We start from the raw sequence: 17,802 nt of genomic DNA, 5'->3' as shown, positions 1-17,802 counted from the left end.
ACTCGAGTTCAGAGGCATTTGGGCATTTTTTTCAACTGACCCTGAACACATTTAATGTTATCCTATGTGTCCATGCACACATTCACGTTTTTTTGCGTTTTAAAGCAGTTGGGTTTAGGCTCGTTTTTTCAGACGCAAAATGTTGGGTTCAGACGCAAACGTTTTTGCATTTCAAAGCTTTGGGAGGGTCTACAATGTCTTTGTTATGAACGCTGATAGCCGCAAACGCGGTAAAACGCCCCTAAACGCGGCAAAACGCAGCGAAATTCGCGGCAAAAATGGGCGTTTTGAACGCCGGTTTTTGCCTTTGAAAACTTGAGTTTACATGTGTTTGCATTTGCTTCTTGTGTGCATGGGGCCTAACAGTTTAATCCTGCCCTACCTGTAATGTGTTTCTGTGCTGCACAGCTATATACTGTGCAATGGCAACTGACACAATAAAAAGTCACAGCCTTCTTCTCCACCCCGTCTGCAATGACTTTGTTTGAGAGATTCTTTCATACAGTATGAGGTGTCAGCTAAAACACCTTTTAATTACTGAACTCCTATCTGCACAGATGACTAATGTAGTAGTTGGAGTATTTAGACTTTTTGTATTGATTTTATCTCAGCTGACATCTTTTTGTAATAGAGGGTAGGAGAATGTCAGGAGGTCACAGACATGAGGATGAATTTTTATCTCTGGTTCCATCGTCTTGCATTATTTATATTCTCCATTGTTAAACATTTTACACTTGCACTTCCTCTTTTTTGTATTCTTTTTCACAGTCTACCATTACAACCAATCATGTGAGCGGTGACGCAGAGCAGAGCGTCCAGTGACTCCTCCAGCTGGCTTCCTCTTCTGTTGACGTCTATCGTACTTTGACATTTGTCCAGGAAGACTGTCACAGTAATCATTTTCCACACTCTATCTTCTTACCTTCGATATTTGGGCGGCACAGAAGGCAGAGGATGCAGACCGACACCACAGTGGATTTGCTGTGGCTAAAATGCAAAGATATTCTGGTAAAGATCTTGATTGAAAGTTACAGTAACAATTACACCCATACTAAAAGGCATACAAAGGGCCACTAAAATGTTTCCTTACATGACAAGGATGAGATATCATATGAAAACTGAAATGTCAATCGTGAGTGGACTAAATTCCCAGGCTAATCTACATTCCACAGTAGCTATGTAGGGGTTGCTGTGTTTTTTCAAGGTACTGTATTCTCAAATCAAACATGACATTATTGTATAGGACACTGGAGCAGGGATGGACTGGCCTTTGGGACTAGAGGGAGTTTCCCGGTGGGCCAATTGCTCAGTGGGCCGGTTGGAGATCCATGGCGATCTACCTGTCAATCGCCGACAGCTGCGCCTGAAAGGTAGATCGAGATTTAGCCAGCAATGCATGCAGAGTAGCGCAGGAAGCGTGTGTAATAAGTTGTCTATCGTGTCACGCTGCGGCTGCTCCCCGCCCCCCGGCGGCCCCTTCTCTCTTCTCGTCCATCCCCATTTGCTTGTGACATCATCTGGAATGGACAAGAAGAAGGGAGGGGCCGCCGGGGGCGAGGAGCAGCCGCAGCATGACACGAGTGACAACTTATTACACACGCTTTCTGCACTACTCTGCATGTGCCCCATAATGTGCCCTGTGCCCTGTGCTCTGATGTGCTATGTGCTCTGATGTGCCCCGTGCCCTGATGTGCCTCGTTGCCCCGATGTGCTGTGCCTTAATGTGGTGTGATGGGCCCTGATGTGCTGTGCCCTGTACCCTGACTTGATGTGCCCTGATGTGCCTCGTGTCCTGATGTACTGGGCTCTGTACCCTGATGTGATGTGCCCTGTACGTGTTGTGCCCTGATGTGCCTCGTGTCCTGATGTACTGGGCTCTGTACCCTGATGTGCTGTGCCCTGATGTGCTGAGCTCTGTACCGTGCCCTGATGTGCACTGTACCCTGATGTGTTGTGCCCTAGGCCAGTTCGGATGAAGTCCAGGGCCACATTTTTGTCCTAGTCTAACCCTGCACTGGAGAATGTCTGCATAGTGGTTTTCCGTGGCTTCTGACTGCTTTTAGTGACAAAAAAGTAAAAATGACTGTGCAAAACGATCCCTAACAATATATCTAAAAAAAAAAAATTCTTTTAGTTTTGGACAGCATAGGGAATACGAGAGGGCGAATCTTCTCAGGGGGAATGCAGACAGCAATAAACACCTACGTTATCCAAAGCTAAAAAAAAAAAAAAGTAAAAATGTTTTGACTTTAAGCTATACAGGCGGTCCGCTAGTTACAAACATTCGACTTACAAACGACTCCTACTTATAAACAGAGGATGGCAACAGGAAGTGAAAGGAAATATCCCCCTAGTAAGGGGAATTCACTCCTGTTATGCCTAGTACACATGATCAAAAGACCGCCGGGAAAACCGAGGGGAAAACCGGGAACCGCCTCGGTCCCTTTTCCCCTGCACACACGGCCGGTTTACCCCTGCACACACGGCCGGTTTTCCCGACAGGAAAACAGCCAGGAGAAAGTTGGTTGGGAAAACCGGACGTGTGTATGCTCCCTCGCAGTGTTTCCCATTGGAAAATTGGGGGAAACAAACCGCCGCGATTCGCGGCGAGAAAAAAAGAGAACATGTTCTCATTTTTTAAACCACAGTTTTCCTGTCGGGAAAACTGCTAAGGAACATACACAAGTCCGGTTTTCCCGGCCAAAGGAAAACACAGCAGTTTTCCCGACGGGAAAAACGATCGTGTGTACTAGGCATCATGCCGTGTACACACGACCGTTTTTTAAGATGAGAAAAAAAGAAATTTTTTTAATTGGTTGTTAAAAACGATCGTGTGTAGGCTCCAGAGCATTTTTCTCGTCAAGAAAAATGGGCATTAAAAATTTAGAACATGCTCTGTTTTTTCTCGTTGTTTATCACATCGTCATTTTTCTCGTCGTGAAAAACAGTGGTGTGTACGCTTTAGCAACGGGATAAAAAACGTGCATGCTCAGAAGCAAGTTATGAGACGGGAAATTAGCATAATCAGACCAAAGGGTGGCGCCATTCGAATGGAACTTCCCCTTTATAGTGCCGTCGTACGTGTTGTACGTCACCGCGCTTTGCTTAAGCATTTTTTATCACGATCGTGTGTATGCAAGGCAGGCTTGAGAGTTGCGTCGAGAAAAATGTTGTTTTTTTCCATGACATGGAAAACGGTCATGTGTACACGGCATAAGAGTTATTATGGGAAAAAGGTACTTCCACTGATGCTTTATCACCAAGGATCAACAACAACCCCAAATGTTCAAAATCCGATTGTCATTGGGACAGAAAGACGAGGTGGAATCTTCTGAACAGGGGCACAGACACTTCCAGTGCAATTTCAAGTCCACTTTGCACTTGTAGTTTGCCTTAGTAGTGCAAAGTAGGGTTGTCCCGATACCGATACTAGTATTGGTATCGGGACCGATACCGAGTATTTGCGCTAGTACTTGTACTCGCGCAAATACTCCCGATGCCTGGTAGAATACTTCTTTTTTTTTTTTCGAGTGCGGGTGGAGAGGGGGTGGAGAGGGGGCGGAGAGCGGAGCAGAGCAATCCTCGTATGGGGAAGAGGAGAGCTGCTGCCGCTGCCGCCTTAGACAAAGCCAAGGCTTTGTCTTGGGGGACACAAGGCTGCATTAGGGACATGGCTGAATTAGGGACATGGCTGAATTAAGGGACATGGCTGAATTTAGGGACAAGGCTGCATTTGGGGACACAAGGCTGCATTTGGGGACATGTGGCTGCATTTAAAAAAAAGTATCGATATTCGGTATTGGCGAGTACATGAAAAAAAGTATTGGTACTTGTACTCGGTCCGAAAAAAGTGGTATCGGGACAACCCTAGTGCAGAGTGGATTTGCCTTTTGTAAATAACCCCCAGAGTGTCACAAGGGCAAAACACAAGGGGAGATATCCTCAGCAAAAACACCAAAAGCAATACAAATCTGATTGAAGCTTTAACTCCACTCCATTCTACTGAAATGTGGTATTATTGCTTTTTGTACCTTTGTGGGAGTACGTTTCCCATATTTCCTGTTTTCATTTACATGGGGGCACAAACAGCATTAAAAACCTGCAAGAGGTTCCAATGCCTGAACACTAAAAACCAAACCAAACCTAAAGAAAATGCTTTATTAGGCTTCAGTGTCTTTGCAAACAGAAAACAAAACATACACAATTGATACAAATAATCTACCTTTTGAAGATAATAAGTCCATTTACTGTAATCTTCTGGTGTCAAACACAAAATTAAGATTGGCTCCATAAGATCACCTAAAAATTACAAAAATATTGCATAAATATTGCAAAATAACATTAGCTCCTTCTAAATATGTGCAGGAATAATGCTTTTCATAATTTTCAACATTGTAAAGCTAACATTGTGATACGTTAAAGAGGAACATTTTGAAGTGAGCCCTAATTTGTTGACATTGAATTGAGTTTGCAAAAAAAAAAAAACAATAATGGATTTCACATTTTTTCAATGCTTGTTGCATCTAAGACCCCGTTCATACCTGAGCGTTTTGAAGCTTGAAGTCTGAAGCTACAAAACGTTGGAGGGGGAAAAATCTATTATTCTCTATGGCAATGTTTCTCAACCTGGAGGTGGGGACCCCCTCGGGGGTCGAATTACTATTTGCCAGGGGTCACCCAATCCTGTGCTGTTCCAGAAGCCTGCACCGCTCACAGCCTTTTTGCGGCCGCCCATCAGGCCTGTCGATGGAGCCCACAGCTGCCCACTCAGCCTCTTCACAGCTGCCTATTCAGTTCACGGCATTGCTGGAGGGCAGAGACGAGAGGTCAGCTGACTGGTGAGGAATGTGAAGTGGGAGGGGCTGGGGGAGACCCCATCTCCTGATTTCAGCATAGGTGTCACTGCTAAGAGACACCACAGGGCTGGAGACACAGTGAAGCCGGAGACACAGTGAGTAACACTACCTGTGATTAGAGTTGCCATTGAAAGTCCCCACTACAGTTCTCAGAACAGCAGAGGACCTTGATCAAAAGCACCTAAGTTGGCTGATCAGAACTCCCCCCCCCCCCAGCACTGCAACTCACCCCCTTCACCCCAACCAAGGAGTAAGAGAAGGAATAAAAAGAGGATACATGGAAGGGAGAGGGAAAGAGGGGGAGGAACAAAGAAAAAGGGAAAGAATAAGAGAACAAGAAAGAAGGCTAGAGAGATGAATGGGGGGGGGGGGGGAAAAGAATCTAGGATAGAGAGAGATAAAAGGGGAAAAAAGGAGAACAAAGAGTGGTACATCCTGAAATGTACCATAAGGGGTTTTAATACTGTACGAGTGGAAGGGACTCGGGGAGCGCTAAAATGTCCGTGGGTTAGGGGCGCAAACTAATTGTGTTGCCTTGGGTGCTGACAACCCACGCTACAATTTTTTTTTACTGTTAGGGGGCCCCACAACTTGGGAAATGTTATCAAGGGGTCACGGCACTAGAAAGGTTGAGAACCACTGCTCTATGGAGATGGTTCACATCTCCAAAACGCCTGAAACCAGAAGTTCCAAAACAGCTGAAGCTCAAACAAGTTCTGAGACTTTTTTTTAGGCAGATTTGGGCGTTTTTCTGCTTTTTACATTGGTGACCCTTTCAGACCTGTCCAAAATCGTGGCAAAACATGAAAAAAAAAAACGCAGAAAAAATCATGGCAAAACGCGGTAAAAAAACGCCGCAAAAATCGCGGCAAACGCTACTCTCAGGTGTGAATGCAGCCCTAGTGCTGTTGATTTTTTGTGTCTTCTTTTGAGTCATTACCTGACTACATGTAACAACTGCACGGCATTTCCAATAGAGAGTTTCCTTACTTCTCTATTTTCTGGGTACTGCTGCACAGAATGGTGTTAGTACATATATAGTGTCCCCCAACGTGCTCCGCTGGTAAAAAATCTGGTGTCTCACAGCAATGTAAGAATGCAGGCTGTCTAGCTTGATCCAGAAAGCAATGAAGCATGAGAGGATGAGAGCCACACACCACTAGCTCAAGAGGGGGAGAGAAATGTGAACGGCCTCAGCCATGAACTCCTTCTAAGCCAGGTCCCTACATTTTGCCTGATGACTTAGGCTGCATTCACACCTAGGCGTTTTTACGCCTGTAGCGCTACGCCGCTGCCGCCAGAGGGCTGAAAACAGATGTCCCTCTATGGAGATGGTTCACATCTCCACGCCGGACGCCTGTCGCCTGCCGCGTGAAAAAAGGTCCCGGACCTTTTTTTCAGGCGTCTTCGAGCGTTCGGCTAGGAGATGGGAATCATCTCCATAGAGGGGGTCATCTTGGGGCACATCTAGGCGGACAATACCGGCGTTTTGTCGCCGCAAATCGCGGTACAAAACGCCGCTATTTTTACCGCGATTTGCGGCGACAAAACGCCGCGATTTCGTCCGCCTAGATGTGAATGCAGCCTAAGCCATGGTGGGGGGAGAAATGCATCGGGGACATGGCTTAGGAGGAGTTCAAGGCTGAGGCCATTCACATTTCCCTCCAATTGTTGAGCTAGTGGTGTGTTGTGTCTCTTATACCCTCAAGAGGAAAGACCTGGCTTCCCAAGTGGCCGCTTCACAGACCCTTTGAACTGAGGTATGTATACAGTATACAGTATATTGTAAAAATGCATACTGTGTTTCCCCGAAAGTAAGACCTATCCCAAAAATAAGACCTAGCATTATTTTCAAGGAGGGCTGCAATAAAAGCCCTACCCTGAAAATAAGCCCTAGTTTAAAATGCTTGTAAAATCCTATAGTCCACTCTATTACAGTTGGCCCGGATTCAGAAAGGAGATCGTATCTCTGAGTGCGGGCCGTCGTATCTATGCGACGGATTCATAGAATCAGTTACGCATAGATTTCCCTAAGATCCGACCGGTGTAAGTGTTTTACACCGTCGTTTCTTAGGCTGCCTATTTATGCTGGCCGCTAGGTGGCGCTTCCGTATATTTACGTGAGGAATATGCTAATTAGGTATTTACGCCGATTCAGAAACATACTGTACGTCCGGCGCATTTTTTTACGTCGTTTACGTTAGGCTTTTTCCGGCGTAAAGTTACCCCTGCTATATGAGGCGTAGCTAATGTTAAGTATGGACGTCGTTCCCGCGTCAAGTTTTACAAAATGTTACGTTGTTTGCGTAAGTCGTTCGCGAATAGGGCTGTATGTAAGTTACGTTCACGTCTAAAGCATTGACGATTTGCGGCGTAATTTCGAGCATGCGCACTGGGATTTTTTCACAAACAGCGCATGCCGAAAAAACTTCAAATACGCGGGGTCACAGTTAATATACATAAAACACGCCCACATCATCCACATTTAAATTAGGCAGGCTTACGCCGGACCAAATACGCTACGCCGTAACTAAGGGCGCAAGTTCTTTCTAAATACGGAAAATGCGCCCTAATTTACGGCGGCGTAACGTATCTAAGATATGTTACGCCGGCACATAGATACACAATTGTATCTGAATCTAGCCCTAGTATATAATGTACAATGTGTGTGTTTCTGTAATATAATTGAAGGGAAGAGAGCTCCGGCGGGTCACAGAAGCACAGATCGGCGCTATAACGAAGGTGTTATGGGACAACTATATTACAGAAACACACGCATTGTACATTGTATAGTACATTGTATAATACTGTAACAAAGTGGATTATAGGATTTTACAAGCATTTTAATTTGGTTCACACTGAGGATTCCTGTCAGGCAGGGAGAGAGAGGGGGGAGAGAAGACAGCAGATTACATGGTAAGCCCTACCCCGAAAATAAGCCCTACTGTGTCTTTTGTTGTCAAAATTAATATAAGACCCGGGCTTATTTTCGGAGAAACACGGTAGCAGTGGCTTCAATGAAGGATTGAAAGTATTTTAAGTATGTATGTTAAATACTAGATCAGGGCCGATCCGCCATATAGGCTCACTATGCAAGCCGCTTAGGGCCCCGCAAAGCTGCGGAGGGCCCCCCAAATTACTAGAGGCCCCGCCTGGTGAGAAGTCATTTTCGGCCTCTCACCTCGCTTCTCAACTCGCTGGCTGCATGGGAGAAGAGCTAAGAAGTCAGCACCCCCAGCTTCTCACTTTAATGTAAGATGTCTTTTCAGACAGCAGAACACCCCCTCCCCCGCTTCTCAATCTTTAATGTGACATGTCATTTTGCTTAGGGCCCCAGGGAGGTCAGGATCGGCACTGTACTAGATGCACTGATTGAAGCAGCATAATAGGATAATACAATCAATAACATGTAGTTATTGTGTTTGTAAACTAAATTAAAAAAATCATTTATTTGAATTAGTGTACATATACAGAACTCTTGGGTATATATGTTCATAGGATCTCCCATCCATATTCTTTTTTAAATCAACATGGCACTACAGACCCTAGCTGTTAGTTTTTTTTAGAGAGAAAACAGCCCTGATGTGAGTGATCTCTGCTGACGTCGGAATTTCCACATGTGGCTCTGCCCACACTATCACAACATGCTGTCTTTTTCCTATTATACACACAAAAAAATAAAAGTTAGGTTTTAATGTAGAAGCTCTAGATTAGTTATCACATTTTATTGTGAAGCAAGGGGAGCCCTCTAGTGGCTGACTCTAAAGCAATAAAAGGTCAATGAAATGCCATTGACACAAAAAAAGTGTATATATTATAAAATTGTATCAAAGCAAAAAAAAAAAAAAAAGCTAAGGGGCCTGATCCACAAAGATCTGCCTATCTTTAGGCAGACGTAGCGTATACGCCGCCGTAACTTAGAGGGTAGTTTCTGTATCCTGAAAGAATTTGTGGCGTAAGTTACGGCGGCGTAGTGTAACTGTGTCGGCGTAAGGGTGCGCAATTCAAATAGATAAGATGTGGGCGTGTTTTATGGTAATTCATCTTGACCCCACGTAAAATCCTTTTTCCTGGTGCCTCCATGGCAGCATACTAGTGATAGAGCTCCGCCTCGACTCCTCCCTCAGGACTAGTGAATAGAATAAATTAAAGGCATAGCCCCTCCCCCAACATTCTCCTTTTTTTCCTCCATACCTTCTTGTACTGGTGAAGAGTAGAAGTATGTCCATACCTCTGCAGTCGGCAGCGTCCGCCGGGTTTAGCCTTTCCCGCGCGCAGTCCCTGTTCTTGGGCCGCTATTAGCGCTAATAAGCTGGGAGACCCCTCTGTGGATCTGTTGGGGTCGCATCGCAGAGTTTCCTCATAGGAACGCAAACTGCCAGGAGCACCTATGAATGACATGGAAGCTGCGGAAGGATCGGCTCCTCTACCCCAGGCCAGACATTTCTTTCCCTTTTCTTTTTTACTTCTTCTGTATTGTATATATGTTTTCCTTTTAAAAAAATGAAAAAGAGGATCCATTTGTAATGCTGTACAAAAAAAAAAAAAAAAACTGAGAAACTCTGTCTTCAGCAGGTGCCCCTGTCGCTCTGGGCTACATGGCAGTCTGGGGGGTCTGGCCTGTGTCAGGGGGCGGAGCCGCAGGTGTCACTGGGTTCAACTGATCCCTCGTTTATGGCAGGGGGGGCCGTGCTGGTCGGCGCCCACACTATTGGTGCATTGGCACCTACATTTACTGATGATCCCGGCGCCCTGATACAGTACTTCCTGTATCACGGGCGCCGGCGCTTCTGCGCATGCGCGGCGCGTGCGCGGCGCATGCGCGGTGACGTCTCGAGACGCGGCGGCCATCTTGGATTCTGGAAACAGGGCTTTTTTGCCCTTACTTCCAGTCTTTTGGCTGGGGGCGGATCCTGGGGGAAGGCTCCTTCAGGGAAAACTTAAATAAAGACCTAGAACAGGGCTTGGCTGCTGCTGCAGTGACAAATGCTAAGCCCTGCTAGGTTTCAGCCCCAAAAAATTGTTGGTAAGAGGGGAGGAGATGGGGGGAAGGTGCCAGCATAGCAGCACCTGTCTGAAGGTTGCAGACAGGTGCCTTTCTTGTCCGTTTGTTCAAATTTCTCAATTGTTATTATTATTATTTTTTTTTTTTTTCGGCCTCTCTATATTTCTTGCAGCCGATCCTTCCGCCCAAGCTCTGCAATGAGTCATTCGCCGCGTAATAAAGATCCTCACACCATTAGGTATGGACCAACGATACGTGAGTATTTAAAAAAAAAAAAAAAAAAGTGCCCTCACTGTTTTCTGACGTGAGTTCCTTACACCGTAGCCCTGCCCACTCCAAGAGGACCAGAAAGTCATCAAGATCTCGTGATAATGACAGCCCAGTCCGCAGATCGGATTCCTCGCGACACCGGTCCCACTCATCAAGGCGAAGATCCCAATCTCCACGCCATAGATCACAGAGGTCAAGATCCAGGGGTCATGATCACTCTCCATCTTCTAGAAGCCAAAGAAAGAAGAAGTGTTGGACATGCGGGGCTACGCCACTACCCGACAAGGTAGTTTGTAAGGACTGCTTTACGGACTATGCGTCCAACCGCGAGCAGGAAAATCGGCATGCAGTAGAACTGCTGGACAAAGCTATGAGGGACTCCTTCTCCAAGCTCTTGGCTTCTGTCCCTGTTCAGCCGACCTCGCAGGTACCACAGGCTCAGAATGTGGAATCCAGTCTCCCGGGCCCCTCAACAGTCGGGCAACCTGTACTACCGACTGATCGGTCAGGCAGAGACTCCTCACCCGGAGATGACTCGGAGTACTCAGCAGAGGAGTCAGAGCCCTCAGGGTTCAGCTTTTCCCTGGTAAACCCGTTTATCCAGGCAGTTAAGTCAGCAATCTCCTGGAAAGAGGCGGATGATCCCCCTCAAGAGGCGACAAGCTATTTTCCCTTTCTCAAGAGGAAGCAGATTCTTTTCCCATTAATGGGGGAGATTAGCCAGGTCATTCTTAACGAATGGGCAAAGCCTGATAAAAAGTTCTCTTTGAGCCGGCTCAACAAGTTGTATCCCTTACCAGAGTCTGGAACACAGGCACTAAACTCCATGCCTGTGGTGGATGCATCAGTAGTACGCCTTGCCAAAAACGTGACCTTACCAATGGAGGATTCCACCTCCTTCAAGGATCCCCTAGACAGGCGTATTGACCTAGAACTAAAGAGGAGCTACTTAGCGGCAGGAGCGGCCTGTAAACCGGCCATCGCCCTCACGTCAGTCTCTAATGCCATTAGGTCATGGACAGATAACATTGAGACTGCTCTGCGTCAGAACGTCCCTACAGAAGACATAATAAAAGCTTTAGAGGAACTCAGGCTATCAGCAGATTTTGTCGGAGTGGCTGCCATTGATACCATTAGATGCTCGGCAAGATCTATGTTACACTCTGTGATGGCAAAGAGGGCCTTATGGCTGAAGCCTTGGTCAGCTGACCTTTCATCCAAACAGAGCTGGTGCAAGATTCCCTTTGATGGGAAGGCGCTTTTTGGAGATAAGATGGATAACGCAATCTCTAGGCTGTCAGGAGGGAAGTCTGGTATGCTCCCACAGGACAGGAGAACACGAAGATTCAGAGGCGGTCCCTCTAGGTTCCGCCGCTCAGATTCAAGAGACTTCAGAAATTCGGGTCAATTCAGAGACAACAGAAGACCTTGGAGAGGCACTCAGCAATCCTTCTTGAACAGGAAGATGAAAGCCCCTCCGGCTCCTCAGGAGCAAAAGCAGTCCTTTTGACGCCGAGCCATCCCTGACACTCCCGGTGGGAGCCAGGCTAAAACATTTCACCTCAGCCTGGGCCACCCATTGCCAGGACCCCTGGGTTCTGTCCACTATCCAATGGGGGCACTCTTGGAAGTTTTTTCAAACTCCACCTCGGAGCTCGTTCAAGAGATCGGAAATTCCATCTTCTCCCCTGAAAGCTCAAGCTCTAAAAGATTTTTTAGTGTCACTCCAGCGTCAGGAAGCAGCCATTCCTGTGCCCTTGGCAGAGCAATTCACAGGTTTTTACTCCACCTTATTCCTCGTCCCCAAGAGGACGGGCGGATGGAGGCCTGTGATAGACCTGAAAAGGCTCAACCGCTATATTCACACCGAGAGCTTCAAGATGAAATCCTTGCAGACAATAATCCAAGCAGTCCAGCCGTTGGATTGGATGATCTCTGTCGACCTCCAGGACGCGTACCTGCATATTCCAATCCAGCCGACAGTGCAGAAATACCTGAGATTTGCAGTGGGTCATACTCACCTTCAGTTCCAAGCTCTACCCTTTGGGCTGTGCACCTCTCCCAGGGTATTCTCCAAGATCCTATTGTCTGCCCTAGCCCCCCTGAGGGAGAAGGGCTTAAGGGTGTATCATTATCTAGACGACATCCTACTCCTTGCAAGCAGCCCAGAGCAACTGATGTGCCATCGAACCATTCTGCTCCAAACTCTAAGGGAGTTAGGGTGGTTAGTCAACCTAGACAAGAGCCAACTCACACCAACTCAACAGATGGTCTACTTGGGCGCAGCATTCAACACCCTGAGGGGTACAGTGTCGTTGCCACCGCCAAAGAGGGAGATTATCATTCAGAAAATGATCAAAACCATCCAGAGTCCGGTTTTAACGGCTTCACAATGCCTGAGCCTCATTGGTACTATGTCTGCCTGCATCCCCATGGTCCCATGGACCCATTGGCACCTGAGATTCTTTCAGACTGGTTTCTTGGCGCAGTGGCGATCCTGATCACAGGACTGATGCGAAGGAGTCTTCAATGGTGGACAGATCCAGAAAACCTCTCCAGACCCCGTCACTTGGGGTCCCTTCATTGGACCACAATTACGTCCGATGCGAGCGGACAGGGCTGGGGAGCCCATTGCGGGGAATCCAAAGTACAGGGGAAATGGTCATTCTCCACCCAAGGCGTAGTGTCCAACATCCTAGAATTGAGGGCAGCCTTTATGGCACTAACTTCCCTGACATCCCAAGTCAAGGGTCAGAGGATTCTGCTTCGCCTGGACAACAGGGCAGCGGTTGCTTATCTGCAGAAGCAGGGGGGCACGCGCAGCAGGTCGCTCCTCAAGGAAGTAGAGCCGATCATGCTTTGGGCAGAGAAGAACCTCCTGGACCTTCGAGCGGTATACCTCCCAGGCAAGCTGAATACGGAAGCAGACGCATTGTCCAGGAGATTCTGCGACAACAACGAGTGGACACTCCACCCACGGGTGTTCCGTCAGATTGCCAACTCTTGGGATCCCCCACAGGTGGACCTGTTCGCCTCTTCGGAGAACGCCAAACTGGACAGGTTTGTCTCCCGGTTTCCACATCCGCAAGCCGAAGCAGTGGATGCCCTGACATGCCCATGGAGGTTCTCCATGGCATATGCCTTCCCTCCGCGGTCACTGATACTCAAATTTCTCCTGAGGTTACTCAGGGAATCAGTGCAGGTACTGACGATACTCCCGTACTGGCCGAAGAGACCTTGGTTTCCACTTGCCATGCGTCTCAGTGTGAGTCCGCCAGTCAAGATCCCAGCATTCCCTCAACTTCTGCTGCAGGGCAAACTGCTTCACCCAAACCCTCAGAGGTTGGACCTTCGAGTCTGGAAGTTGAGAGGCGAAGGTTCGAGTCCCTAGGCTGCTCGTCAGGGGTCATCTCAACCCTCTTAAAGGCCAGGAAACCTACAACGAATACTATATATTCGAAGATCTGGGATAAGTTCTTGTCCTACGCAGCCGATAACGGCTTTGATCCTATCGTTCCCTCTACAAACCATGTATTAGGTTTCCTTCAGACAGGACTTGACCTAGGCCTTAGTCTAAGCTCCCTCAAGGTTCAGGTAGCAGCAATCTCAGCCGCAACCAGTAGAAGGTGGGCAGAAGATCCTTTACTAGTCATCTTCTTTAAAGGCGTCCTGAAGATCCGTCCGCCTGCTAGACGATCCTTCCCTAAATGGGATCTGTCTCTGGTCCTCGAGGCTCTGTCAATCCAACCTTTTGCTCCAGTAGAACAAATAACCCTATGGAACCTAACGCTGAAAACAACGTTTCTGCTAGCCATCACCTCCGGTAGGAGGATCTCAGAACTCCACTCCTTAGGAATTGGGGAAGACCACATCTCTTTCTTCCCTGACAGGGTGGAACTTCGCCCACTCAGAGGGTTCATGCCGAAGGTCGCCTCTACAAGCCACCTGTTGGAACCTTGGGCTCTACCAATATTTGCAGATACTGATACAGAATCCTGCCACGAACTAGATGTGTCCAGAACACTCAAGGCCTATCTAGAGGCCACTGGCTCCTTCAGAACCTCGGAGAGACTGTTCATCGTACCTTTTGGTAAACACAGGGGCAAGGAAGCCTCCATCAGGACTCTGGCATCATGGGTTGTGAAGCTGATACAGAGGTCCTACAGGGCGAAGAATATGGAGCCTCCATCTCGAGTGAATGCTCATTCCACTAGAGCAGTCGCTACTTCCTGGGCAACAAGGGCTAACGTATCGCTGGAGACGGTGTGCAGGGCAGCCACCTGGTCGTCTCGTAACACGTTTCTCAGGCACTACCATATTGACCCAGGAGCTCTTACAACGGTGGAGTTCGGAAGAAGGGCAGTTCAGGCTGCTATGTCCTCTTCTAATTAAAAACTCTTATTGTTAAGCATTATCCCACCCGCGTCAAGCTAGTTATTTATCACTAGTATGCTGCCATGGAGGCACCAGGAAAACAGAAAATTGTATCATACTTACCAGTAATTTTCCTTTCCTGGTGCCTATCCATGGCAGCATACGCTCCCACCCTCGGTATTCTATAGTACGGAGAATGTTGGGGGAGGGGCTATGCCTTTAATTTATTCTATTCACTAGTCCTGAGGGAGGAGTCGAGGCGGAGCTCTATCACTAGTATGCTGCCATGGATAGGCACCAGGAAAGGAAAATTACTGGTAAGTATGATACAATTTTCCGTTTTTTTTGCGCCGTCCGTGGGGGTATCCCAGTGCGCATGCTCTAAATCACGTTGCAAATAATCAATGCTTTCGACGTGAACGTAATTTACGCAAAGCCCTATTCGCGAACGTTTTACGTAAATGACGGAAAATTCGACGCTGTCCCGACGTCCATACTTAACATTGCGTACGCCTCATAGACCCAGGGGTAACGTTACGCCGAAAAAAGCCTTACGTAAACGACGTAAAAAAATGCACCGAGCGGACGTACGTTCTGTGAATCTGCGTATCTAGCTAATTTGCATACTCTACGCAGAAATCAACGGAAGCGCCACCTAACGGCCAGCGTAAATATGCACCTAAGATCCGACGGCGTACTAAGACGTACGTCAGTCGGATCTAGCCCACATTTAGGCGTATTTTGTTTTGTGAATACAAAACAAAGATACGCCGGAGCATCCTAGAAGTTACGCGGCGTATCAATAGATACGCCGACGTAACTTCTTTGTGGATCTGGGCCAAAACCTTTCTTTTTACATTTTGGATAAAGTAGGAAGAGGTCATAACCCCGGACAAATTTTTGTTAGAAGAAGATAGATGGTGCTAAATACCCCTATGGCCAGCAGACTTTCTGATCTTTTGTACACCTCCAGAGGAGTGTCCATTGCAGCCTGCACAAAGATCATTAGATTGACTTCTCTAGAACCGGAACAGCAATTGATGAATCAAAATTCAGCAGGTCACTGCTGAACCAGCCAAATTTCCATCCATCTATGGTCAACCCAGTAGTGTATTTGGGTTTTTACTGCCCTAGGCCTGACTAAACTCGTGCACCCCATAATTTAAATATGACCCACCCTTTCCTGTCAAGGCCACATCCCATTCTGTTAAAGACCCGCCCTGAAATTTTCGAGCAGAGGCACTAGTTCTGAGAGCCTGAGGCAAAGGATTTCCTTTATTTTTCATATATTTCCTCTCACTTTTTGTGAAAGTGCTAACCACTACACCACTGAGCTGTGTTGAATTTAATTAGGGAACAGTGTTTTACTGCCAAGTCAGTGTTTGGCCTTAGAAAGCCCTAAGGGCTCTTTCACACGGGCGGCCCGTTCAGGTCCGCCTGCGAGTTTTTCAGGCGGACCTGAATGGGCGCTCCGTGCTCCTCTATGGAGCCGCGGATGTCCGCCCAGTGTGAAAGGGACCTAAATGTATTTCTACCCAGGGACTCTTTTAGTCTAAAACTGGGCCTGATGATGGGTCTGCAGTTAAGTCACTAAGATCAACCCTCAGAATGTCCATAAATTTGGGAAGTTAATTGAAGCGTTTCTAAGCACTCCAATACAATAAATGTAGACCGCAGCATGCCAGCCAGTTTCTTCCTTAAAGTTATACTTTGTTTTTGCATTTTTTACCTGTGCACCTTGTTACAGGCACTCCAAGTAGACAACCCCCCTCTTACATTAACTCATTAATGGGCATTGTCACCCTAGCAATTGAAACTCCAGGGAAGGTGGGATCACCAAGTATGAAAAAGCAAGGCTGCAGAAGAAGAGAACACATTTTAAAGTGCGGTCAGAGAAAAACAAATTCTCAAGATATGCTGTTTTCATGAAGGCTTTATTTTACTTTAATTAAATGGCTTTTACTAAACACAAACTTGTCACACACTTCTTTGATTCCTTTGTCAGTAAGAACTGGGAAGAAATTGAGAAATAATGTTACAGATTGCTGAATATGTAGATTAAACAGTCTATTGGTCAGTTTAATGTAGGATGGAAACCAAATGGAATTGTACTTCAACTTCTACTGACGAGGTTTCAAATGAATTCTTAATTTCTTTCAATTGCCTATGCAGTTGAAATTGGGAAGTTAAAACAGTTGGTGGCAGTCTTCTGTAGACGGTTCTATCACGTGCCGTTATTTATATAGCTAAAAGCCTCCAAAACTGTATGGCCAGAATTACAGGTTGGAACTATGGGCCAGATTCACAAAAGAGATACAACGGCGTTTCTCCTGATACGCCGTCGTATCCCTGTTTCTATCTATGTGACTGATTCATAGAACCAGTTACGCATAGATATCCATAAGATCCAACAGGTGTAATTGTTTTACACTGTCGGATCTTAAGATGCAATACCGCGGCCGCCGCTGGGGGGAGTTTGCGTCGTAAACCAGCGTCGGGTATGCAAATTAGGAGTTACGGCGATTCCCGAAGTTTTTTCGCATTCGCTACGTCGCCGCTAGTCTAGTTTCCCGTCGCAAAGTTAGTCGTTTTTTTTGGTGCCTTAACTTTACACAGCAATCTTATTGCTGTATAAAGTATGGCCGTCGTTCCCGCGTCGAAATTTAAAAAATAACGTCGTTTGCGTAAGCCGTCCGGGAATACGGAATTACGCTACGCGCTTCGCCGTTCGAAAAAATTACGTCACTTCGCGCAAAGCACGGCGGGAGTTCGGAAACGGAGCATGCGCGGTAGGTCCGGCGCGGGAGCGCGCCTCATTTAAATGGCACGCGCCCATTTAAACTGGCCCGCCTTGCGCCGGTTTTCATCGCAAGTGCTTGGTGAATCAGGCACTTGCGATGAAAAATTGCGGCGGTGTAACGTATCTACGATACGTTGCGCCGCCGCTCATCTACGTGAGTCTGGCCCATTGAAAGGAGGGAGAGCCGATGGAACCGCAGAGATGGATCTGAATAACAGGCTTTCAAAGGTAAGGCCTCGTACACACGATAGGTCAAACAGAGGACAACGGTCTGATGGACCGCTTTCATCGGTCAAAACCGATCGTGTGTGGGCCCCATAGGTTATTTAACCATCGGTTAAAAAAAAAGCCAACTTGCTTTAAATTTAACTGATGGATTCCTAACCGATAGGTCAAAACCGCACAACCATCGGTTAAAAATCCATGCATGCTCAGAATCAAGTCGACGCATGCTTGGAAGCATTAAACTTCGTTTTTTTTCAGCACGTCGTTGTGTT

The 17,802-nt window shown here is 47.0% G+C and overlaps 1 protein-coding gene across 1 annotated transcript in view; it reads right to left on the bottom strand.

The window, feature by feature from the left end:
- Positions 1–578: 578 nt before the first annotated feature.
- LOC120915459 (probable pleckstrin homology domain-containing family N member 1) overlaps positions 579–17,802 on the bottom strand; it is a 113,019-nt gene continuing 95,795 nt past the window's right edge. Inside the window, exons 11-12 of the mRNA XM_040325995.1 lie at positions 4,223–4,299; positions 579–987 (exon numbers count right to left, since the gene is read on the bottom strand). Of these exons, the coding sequence (XP_040181929.1) occupies positions 919–987; positions 4,223–4,299 (146 nt within the window). The 3' untranslated portion in view covers positions 579–918. The remainder of the gene's footprint in view (positions 988–4,222; positions 4,300–17,802) is intronic.

The sequence above is a fragment of the Rana temporaria genome, chromosome 10 (genome assembly GCF_905171775.1).
Source record: "Rana temporaria chromosome 10, aRanTem1.1, whole genome shotgun sequence".
In the NCBI taxonomy this organism is placed as follows: Eukaryota; Metazoa; Chordata; class Amphibia; order Anura; family Ranidae; genus Rana; species Rana temporaria.
The sequence above is the reverse complement of the archived record's forward strand: the minus strand, read 5'-3'. Positions and strand labels throughout refer to the sequence as shown.